General features: G+C 39.2%; 2 protein-coding genes across 3 annotated transcripts in view; one reads left to right on the forward strand and one right to left on the reverse strand.

The window, feature by feature from the left end:
* Positions 1-102: 102 nt before the first annotated feature.
* On the forward strand, positions 103-4269 carry LOC138011454 (uncharacterized). 2 transcript variants are annotated; one of them, XM_068858455.1, is made up of 4 exons: positions 103-288; positions 1869-1975; positions 2846-3026; positions 3523-3820. In XM_068858455.1, exons 2-4 carry the CDS (start codon positions 1877-1879, stop codon positions 3585-3587), a joined length of 345 nt encoding a protein of 114 aa, XP_068714556.1. In that variant the 5' UTR covers positions 103-288; positions 1869-1876; the 3' UTR covers positions 3588-3820. The 2 variants fall into 2 exon arrangements, with proteins under 2 accessions (XP_068714556.1, XP_068714555.1); XM_068858454.1 differs by lacking the exon at positions 103-288 and adding an exon at positions 1732-1785 and having other exon boundaries at positions 3523-4269.
* Positions 4270-4409: 140 nt separating this feature from the next.
* Positions 4410-10000, reverse strand: part of LOC138011453 (uncharacterized) — a 47471-nt gene continuing 41880 nt past the window's right edge. The window contains exon 7 of the transcript XR_011124718.1: positions 4410-4566. The gene's annotated coding sequence lies outside the window, so the exon portion shown is untranslated. The remainder of the gene's footprint in view (positions 4567-10000) is intronic.

Consider the following 10000-nt stretch of genomic DNA (forward strand, 5'->3'; position numbering starts at 1 on the left):
TCAAAAGTTCGAACAATTTTGATAGCAAACATTATGCCTGTGGTTATTTCCTTGTTCTAGTGGAGTTTCCTTTAAAGCCTTGCGGCAATAAGGGCTGGGCCGTTGCTATGGCTCCCCGAGAGCATTGCCAGGAACTAAAATTTGTTATTCAATTACCGTTTCATTGGCTTCAAAGGAATATCTGAATTGAAGCTGCAATTGATAGGGAGAATCTAAATAGATTAGAGCCCGACAGTCTGCATTGGATAGCTTGCTCATCACATCTCTTTCTCCGTTTGGAAAAGCAAGGTAAGGTAGTCATATTTTAAAGGATTAAACTTTAAAAAGGAAGAACTTTGACGCGACTTGGAAGCTAGGCCCTAATACAGAAAATTTGTCTTTATCTTATGGCTTTTCTTAATTTAGAATTTTTCGGAAGAGGACATGTTTACCCAAGCACTCGAATGTGAAGTGCAACCAATGAGTTCAAACAGATTGCTTCATATATTGGGTCGGTTTTTATTCTTAAAGTTATTCAGTGAAAACAGTTTTAAAAGATGATGAGATATAAACGAATCTTATAACGAGTTCGGCTTTTCGATCCAGCGCATCTGTTTTGGAAGCTTTATTTCTAGCTGTTTGGACTAAATCAAAGACATAGCAAGTCACTCCAACTTTTTGGTGTTATAACTGCAGACCGCCTAAAATCGTTCAAAATGCTCTCACGTTACTTCGACCGAAAAGAAGACAGTTACATTACGCAAAAATTATTTCTTGCAATCCCTCACTAATCTTATTGATGTGGCCGTCTATAAGAAGCAAAACTAAACCTAAATGCAACCTTTTATCAGTCACCGCAAAATGAAAATTGAGTAGCTCATTAACAATTAGAAGAATCTTAGCACGTTCAGCGTTATCAATTGAGAAACAGGGTTCAGTGGCTTTGGCAAGGGTGAAATCACTCGCTTTCCATCAATTTGGGTTCGACTTGGTTCTCTACTCTGTTCAACTTTTTTTTTCGGGTACCACGCTTTTCCCCTTTCAACAGAAACCAACAATTGATTTGGATTGTAGTCTCCCCTAGTAGTAACTCTCTTGTTCACGACCTACATACAAGACTGAGATGTTGTTAAAAAAATTTCTTGATTTAAATAAAGATTGATGTGCATAGGTGTGGAGGACAGTAACAATTGATATTTCAATTCTTTCTGTGAGCCTCCTTGTTCCTTGTTCTACATTTTTCACAATAGATAAGTAAAACAATATTCTTACCGAAGAAGCCGTGACGGGGAAAAAGTGTGATTTGGAACTCGACACTACCGAATTCAAATATCATTTTTCTTGCTTAGCACTTTTTTTAAGTATGAATTTCTTTATGATTTAAAAATAAACTTTTTGAATGATAAGTTAGACGTATTATTATGTCTTGATGGTCTTTGGGTTTCCTTATTCAAAATTCTTTTAAGGGTAAGTTGCGGTTGCTTAGCGATCACTTTCTTCAGGCTCGTTTTAAGCCAGTTTATTTTCAATGACACAAGTGAGACTAAAGTCTTAATTTTTCAGTTCGTGTTAGTTTGGCTATAGATTCTCTTATAACTATTTAAAAGGTTTTCATGAAAAAAATCACTTACCACTCTGGATGACCAGATCACGTGTACACATTATACAACTTAGTCGATTTGCGTATTTCTTCGCATTAAATCATTTGATTTGAAATGCCTTGACAGTTAAGTGAAATCTGTCATCCTTTAAAGGGCTTTTGGGAAAGGATGACTTTGGTGAAACAACAAGTCCTTCCATGTATAAGTAATTAAAATGACATTCTAGGAAGACTTTGGTTCTTTTTTCATCATCAAGAGTATAATCGTTGGACTGTTTTCTTTTTTCAGAGCAAACCATGAAAAATTCCACGCTTTTGCTGTTTGTGATGATGGCTCTTGCCAGCGAGCACAGCGAGAACAGCAAGCACAGCGAGCCGTGGTGCAAAGATTTTACTGTAAGTCTCAGCAACTTCCTTGTAATAACTCGCCTCCCAGTATTAGGTGATGTTTTTTGCGGTAATTAAATGTCTGATATTAAAAATATAATCCTTTTCCTTAACAAAAAAACTGAGTCGAATGATCTTGAAAGGGAGACATCATTGCAACCACCTCTTACAGTTTACGGTCACTTTTTCTTGAGTTAATTAATTAACTGTGGATAAAAAGGAAAATCAAGCTGCTCGGGCACAAAATTTGTGGTTGATTGTTTTATACTTATGCCGAGAGATATGCTCTTAGACTCGCTCTCAATTGTTTGAGGGAACTAAGATGGCAACGAAAACAACAACAATTGCAGTTTTTGTCATCCTGACATTCTCTTGACGGTACAATTCAAGTGAAAACTAAAAGGAAAAAGGAGAGAAACTTTATTTAAGTGTCTAGTCGTTCTAACGCTGGAGCATTAATTGTGGACACTGTAAACTGAAATTAACGATTGACGCAAATGAAGTCAAATTTTGGTTTGTGAGGAGAGGGTAAACTGGAGTGCCCAGAGAAAACCTCTCGGTGCAGAGCTGAAAACAAACAAACTCAACCCACATCTGACGCCGGGCCGTCCGGGAATCGAACCCGGGCAACATTTGTGGGAGGTAAGTGCTCTCACCACAGCGCCATCTCTGCACCCCGAAATACTTTCCTCCCATTTGGCATTGATTGGTAATATCGGAGCTGACTCCCTTCTGAGCATCCGAATACAAATAATATGGCCTCTCGTAATGGAAATTGTTTCGGTCAGTAAATTTGTGGTTGGTTGGTTTTCAATGTCAATGAAAGTGCTACATGTTTACTTGATCGGTGAAAATTGAGGAAAATTTGCCGACTTTCAGGAAGATGACTTCAAGAAGCTCAAAAAAGATGGCGACGGCGCCCGCTGTGTGGATCTCGCCAAGTTTCAGGAATACATGAAGAAATACGAAGGTAGTAAGGACAAAACTGTCCGTAAGATGATCGTTAAACATTACCTTGCTGGTGACGATACAAACGGTGACGGTTGTGTGGACAAAGAGGGTATGTAGTGACAACCTATCGAGTTTTAATTAGAGAAGGTTAGAAAGGATTTTTTATGACCAGAATTCTGTGAAGAGGTCTCAGTATTAGAAGGAGGGAGAGTACATTTTGCTAGAAAGCTTGGGTCTCAGGTTTAGATGGTCCGTTTTTATCAAGGTCAAAATGGGTTTCACTGCAACATAAACGGGTTTTTGGTGAGAAAAAACGGATTTTCTCCACTGTAGGTAACAAAAGGTTTCATCTTAGCTCGGTAAAATGGGTTCCATCAAAATGAAAGTTTGAGCTAAAACAGGGTTTTACCATGGTAAAAAGGGAGTTTAAGCTCGTCAATAACGGGTTTTACTAAAGTAAATAAGTATTTACTTAGGAAAACGGGTTCATCTCGGTTGTACCCTCTTAGGTTCTCACATAGGCCCTTGATATTCGTTCCTTAAAGTCTCTCTTTTTTTTGGAGCAATCTTTTAACGGACGAAATTATCACGATATTTTCTTGCAGAATTCGAGAATACCACACTATCTACGATCTGCAAGAACTTAAGCCAAGGAAAAACCTTTGAGTGATGCGGGAAATCTTCAGGAAATTGATCTGTGTAGATACTTGGATTTATATCATCTAGCTGTCCATCAATCATGAATTTGAAAAATGCTACTGATGCCATGTATAAGTGAACCGACTGCATCTGGTTGTTTCAAAGGATCGATGCATATACGACAAAGAGGGGCTTTACTAAATCGTAAGAGTAAAAATAAAGTTGGAAAACTCCAGGTTGAGCTGCTATTTATTTCTATTTTTTACGGCACTCTTTTCCGAATGTCAAAGCGTTTTATACCAGTTCTACTCGTTTGAGTGTAGTAAAATCTCGGCTTAATGACTTTTCAGTAACGGTTAAACCCTAACACTTTACAAGTTGACATGGCACGAGCCTTCTTTGCGGTGAAATGACTGAACACAAGAGAGAATTAGATAAGGATGTTTCTCTATCAATTTGCGGTCTTGCCTCAGCACAGTAACAAATGGACGCCACTTAAACCAATCAGGAGAAGTCATGTCACGTGACTGTTTCTGCAATGTTTTGTCAGGGACATGACGACTAATTTTCGCGGGAACGGGTATTCTAAAAATAGACTCATTTGTGACTGTGCTAGCTGGGGAGCCCACCCATGCCATATGAACACTCTTATCTAATTCACTCATCCTGGATAACCGTCCTGTTAGCCGTAATCGTCATGTGAGCCCCAATTTAGATTAAATTTAAAGCCACACGTAAATCATTCATATTTTCCAAGTTTCGCCATAATTTATTAGTTTCTCACTTATGATGCTCATTAACTGAAAAAAACAAACAAACAAACAAAAAAACAGCCAAGAAGCCCTTCATATAGTTTTGTTCCAAGGTGGGCTAATTTGTTTTATCACGATATTTTTTTCCGTCCATACTAAATTCTTTTCAAATTTTTTTTGTAATTAAAGGGATCGCGTATAAAATCCCCGTAATATTATTTCATTAATTCGCCACTAGTTTTCAGAGATGAAGGACACCTTGTTCCTAGTCCTTATCTTATTTGTTTGTCGACTTCCCACCCCTCCCTGTCCCCGCTGGCGAGACAGCCCGCTTCTATCATTCTAAAAGCTTAACAAGTCACAGTAGAAACCAAAAGCCCGATTGGAAGCCAAACTCTCAGGAACTGCAATCTGCGTGAAGCACTCTTAACAGTCGTTGTTTTCTCCAATGGCGGAGGTACCGTTAGCAGATTTTCAGGGAACTCATTGACAAGCTCATTACACCAGTCATCCACATCTGAAAAATGACAAAAGTTTAAAAGTATTCAGACTTTATCAAGCAAAAGCACCAAATGACAACATGTCCATCCATCTGTCTAAGTTGGGACTTAAGCTAGACCAACAGTTGGACATGAACTGAGGAAAAAGTGCTCCCTTTGTGATTTCATCACGGTTCAAATGTTCAGACTGATACACCTAGTTCTTGGATAAGAATAAACTAAGGTAGAACAATGATAATAAACTGTGTGATGTTAAGGGACCAATAAAGTGTTGTTCCTATCGATAAACTCTCTCGAAATTTTAAGTATCAAATACATTAGAATCACGTAAACGGAAAATGTTAAGCCGCATCAGTTCGCGTTTTGCCAAAAGATAAAGGAAACTTGTTTGATTTCTGCTAAATTCTTGTGTGTTATCTACAGATATCAAGGTACTTCTCAGATGAAAGAGACAAGTTAGAATAAGAGAATTTCATGGTTTTAAGAAAAGCAACATCCTATCGTTTGCCACTTGCCGCTTCACGAAAAGGCGATGCAAAACGTGGAGATCATCGAAAATCTGGAAAATTTTATTGCACTAACCTCCCCCCCCCCCCCTCCCACCAATCAACAACTTGATCCAACAATTGCCAACTCCCTTCCCCCCAAGAAACAATGGAAAGCCGGGAAATTCGCGTAAAGCGGAAATTTTTTGCGGATTTTCAGTGATTGAGGTTCTCTTTTAAAAAGAGTCTTAAATAAACAACATCTCCAAGTCTGAGGTCTGTACGATGCACCGTTCTTGAGTTATTTGCCGAAACATTTCACGGAAATTTACAGAGCTCACTATGGAGACGCCATGTTGGTACGATCAATTTTCCGTAAGACACCCCTATAGGTTCTTGTTTTTGAAACGATTCAAACGCATAAATAAATGACAAAAATTAGCGTTTTGCATTTCTCTCCCGCTTCCCGCCCTTTTCCCTCCCTCCTCCTGCCGCCCTATTTTCCCGGGCTCTCGCCCCCTGCCCCCTGCCCCCTGCCCCCTGCCGCCCCACCCTACTAATACTGCAAAGAGAGATTTGCCTAAGGTAACGAAATTCCATACCTTTTCCATGCTTCTTATCATTACCACTTGTCATCGTCGTCGCGCGTTTACCATTTAAAATACTTATCTGTTCATCATATTGTATTAGCTTTGCAGTGATATATACTTTTCAATGATTTTGTTATAAGCGACGCGGCCAGAAACCAAAGAAAACATCTGGCAATCCCTTCTGCTATTCAGGCGATTGCTCTTTCCTTACGCGATAGTATATAAACGCATAAACAACTACTCCAATACTTGAACTGTTTGAATTTCAGAAATCTAAGCAAAAGACTTTTTTTCAAGGCTTGAGGGGGGGGGGGGGGGGGTACGCTCATATATGGCCTGTATAGGTATGTGTTGCGAGATAGGGTAGGGTTTTTAAGGTTCTCGATCCGTAAATTGGGTATCATTTTTGCCCCTGTTGGCACTGTGTTCCCGGTGTGTTCCTTAGATCGGGTACCTAAATTGTATCAGCTAAAATGCCCAGCTAAACGAAAAACAAATGATCTGTTAAAACTGAACTATCTGTTAAAGTATTAGCAAAGCGATTTTATATAAGATTCGCCATTTTTAGTTTCTGCTTTTCCCTTGAAAAGGGTATCATTTTTCGGGTTTGGGCCTTAAATAGGGTATCAATTTTTGTTTGCTCCATCCTTAAAAAGGGTCTTTAAAGGTCCGTTTACACAGGCGATTTTTGTCACGGCAACTCGATGCAATTTTTGTCGCGCTCAAGTTGCACCACGTTTCAAACATGTTCCAAACCCTTGCGATATCGCAGTGATAAATCGCACTGAAAATCGCACCTAGTTTACACGTGCGATTTGGAAGTTGCAACTTTAGCGCGACAAAAATTGCATCGAGTTGCCGCGACAAAAATCGCCTGTGTAAACGTGCCTTAAGACACTTCGTGGCACACACCTATCTGAAATTTACGGGAGTACCTCCCCCGGGTTTCAAGGACGACAGCTTTGTCACGGCGCCATCGCGATATCACCACAGCGGAAATCTTAAAGGATATGATCAAGCTGAAAATTTATGTTTTTTTTCCACTTTTCACTCGTACAAGCCTCAAAGAACAGATACTACAAATATATCAATACAATGTACACTGTAATGTTTTCTACCTTCGAGCTCCTCAATGCGTCTGCGCATCGCCGCTATTGTCTCTCGGTGCTCTTTTTGTTGAGTTCTTCTGATCGCCTCATTTTTTCTAAAACGGCTGCGAGGTCATCTTTGACCTCTTTAAACTTTTTTTGCGGTACCATCTTCTCTCTCCCCTTGTGGCCTGATTTTTTGCTTTCCTCTGATCTGTAAATATCATTACAAAGTTCTAAAGTCAGAATACCGGGCCGAATCCCGCAAGCGAGATTCTTAATTCCCATTTATTTCGCTATTTTAGAAAACTCATCAAATGCAAACCGTATTCTTAATTTTCTTCTTCTACATTTTTAGAATTAGAGGATATATGTTTTTACTTACCCATCATTGGTTTCCGCCTTCCACTTTCTGCCTTTAGTACGTTCCTTCTCGGGCGGTGTTTCCGAGGCCATAACTCCGCTCACTAAACTAGAGTTTACGCATTCGCAAGTATCGATTGCGATTGTAGACTAGCCAGATCTTCTCTCGATGGTGAAAAATAAGAACTGAGAACACCTTTTCCCGGTAATTCCGAACTTTTAAAATTGTGAAAACTATGAAAATCCAGCATAATTGCGAGTATACATAATTAGACAATTTCCGTTAAGTCATTTTCCTATTTTATGGGATGGGTGTCTCTCTTCCCAGTGGACCGGGCGAGGTTAATCGATAAGGCAATAAACGTCAGCAATTGCTAAAGAGAAAAGGTTCTATTGCTACCAATCAATAAATCATTTTTTTGTCTTTTTACAAGAAACACTGATAAAATCATTGACTGCACATTGTCTCTATGGTTTTATTAAGAAATGTGAATACATTCAATAGCTTGAAAACCTGATAGTAAACTGTAGAAGGATATTTTTTTCTATTTAAAATTAATCGTCAATTTCAATGATAAAACTTTCCACGACTTTTGGCAAAATTTTGTTGTACGTGCTCGAACGCTCAAATTCTTCACTCACTCATTTGATTTGACGAATGATTATATTGTGCAGTTAAGCGTGAACTCGCGTTGATTAACATTTAGCTCGTCAATAGACCCTTTACATAAATAGCGCCCAAATTTGAATAACAATACTTTATACATCCTAAGCCTCACATTCATGTAAAAGATCCTTTTTCTGGAAACATAAACACGAGGCTTAGGATGTATCAAGTATTGTTATTTAAATTTGGTTGCCATTTATGCAAAGGTCTGTAGAGTTCTCTTATTGACATTACTTTATCTTTAGATAAATTTCGATAGTGAAGTTATATTTGACCATTAAAGCGGACGTGTTATTCATTGTAGTTTTATCTCAATTGTCAGTTTTTAACCGAAGGAATTCAAGGTTGGCAACGATAAACAAACGGCGTGTTTAAAAACTTCGGTCGAAATCAATATAAGTGCATATGTCGTATACTAAAAAAGAAAATGAAAAAGAAAACGATAGTTTAAAACGAAATGCGGTAATAAAAAGAAAAAGCAATCGGAACAAATTCAGCTATTTTCGTTTAAAATGCGATAAAACGCGTTTTTTGTAATCTCCCTCGGGCCAATTGTACTTTAAAAGCTATTTATTTATCTCATTAACATCGCTCTGTGTGTACTATAATAAGTGATTAAGTATTGTTATTTTTTGCAACCCTTAAACGTGATTACACTACGATATGCGAGTTTAGACGTCAGTATTATAAAGTTGTGTACAACAATTCAATATAGCTTTTAAACCAGTGTCCCTCCCGTTTCACACCAGACGATTACGTCAACGCCTAAAAAAGGCGCGAGAAAGCAACACAAAACCTGTCCAGAGGCCATTTGATCTTACTGCTAGACGAAATATCAAACTTCTGGAAAATAAACAATTGAGATTGCATCCTTGCAGCCGTTTTAATTTTTTTTCTCGTTAACATGCGACCAAGTCGTAATTTTCGTCAGTGAATTCCCTGTTCCATTGGTTTCTTTTCATATGTCAGTTGTTTCTGCACTTTCTGATTTTGATTTCACTGCTTGACTAGCCCTAGGTCCCCAGCGTGGGCAGTCGAAATGGAAGTGAAAATTCTCGTTGTTGTACGGCAAAAACACAGAGAAGGAAAAGGAAATTTGAATTTGCTTTTTCTTACATTTGAATAACTGCTACCTGTTTTGCCGTAGCACTACAAAGCTTTTTCTGTACCACCACAAACGCTACATCAAAGATAGCTCGCCGATAGTTCACCGATAGTCGACCGATAGCTCGCCGATAGTTCACCGATAGTTTACCGATAGATCACCGACACTATCGGTCGATAAATAGACGCTCAAAAGAAAGATATCGGCCGAGTATCGGTCGGATGTTGGTCGAGTATCGGCCGATACTGGACCGATACTTGACCGACACTCGGCTGATATTCGACCAACACTCGGCCGATATGTCAACCGAGTGTCGACTGCTACTCGGCCGACATATCGACCGAGTGTCGACCGATAGTGCCTACCGAGTGCTGACCGATCGTGTCGACCGACACTACCTAAAGTAAACATGATCCGACAAATCTGCTGCCATTGAGAATCTTGCAATTACACACGAGTTACTACTGTTGAAGTGGAAAATTCGCAGGAAACTGGGCGTTTATATCCTGGGTTTTCATTGGTTAACGGAGATGCAATCAGACAGTCTGTTACGTGGTCATGAAAACGAAGAAGGCGTTCGTTTAGTTCCCTTCAACATGTGGTTTTGTGGTTAAAAGATTAATACACGGCGAGGTGAATTTAAAAACCGAAATTGTTTTGATTAGGGTACATTTGGAGACACGAATTTAGCTTACAGTGGCGCAAAGGTTCAAAGTCGCTTTTATCCCGGAGTTTTGGCTACCCGTACGGGAGACCGGGAGATTCGTTCTGTATCCGGGAGACTCCCAGATTATCTGGCAGAGTTGGCATGTTTGCGATTGGTTTGAAAATCTGGGAAAGAACAAATGACCTTGCATGCGAAATATTCACTTCCGGTTTCCGTTCATGGCTAAA

This window comes from Montipora foliosa, chromosome 7 (genome assembly GCF_036669935.1).
Source record: "Montipora foliosa isolate CH-2021 chromosome 7, ASM3666993v2, whole genome shotgun sequence".
NCBI lineage: Eukaryota > Metazoa > Cnidaria > Anthozoa > Scleractinia > Acroporidae > Montipora > Montipora foliosa.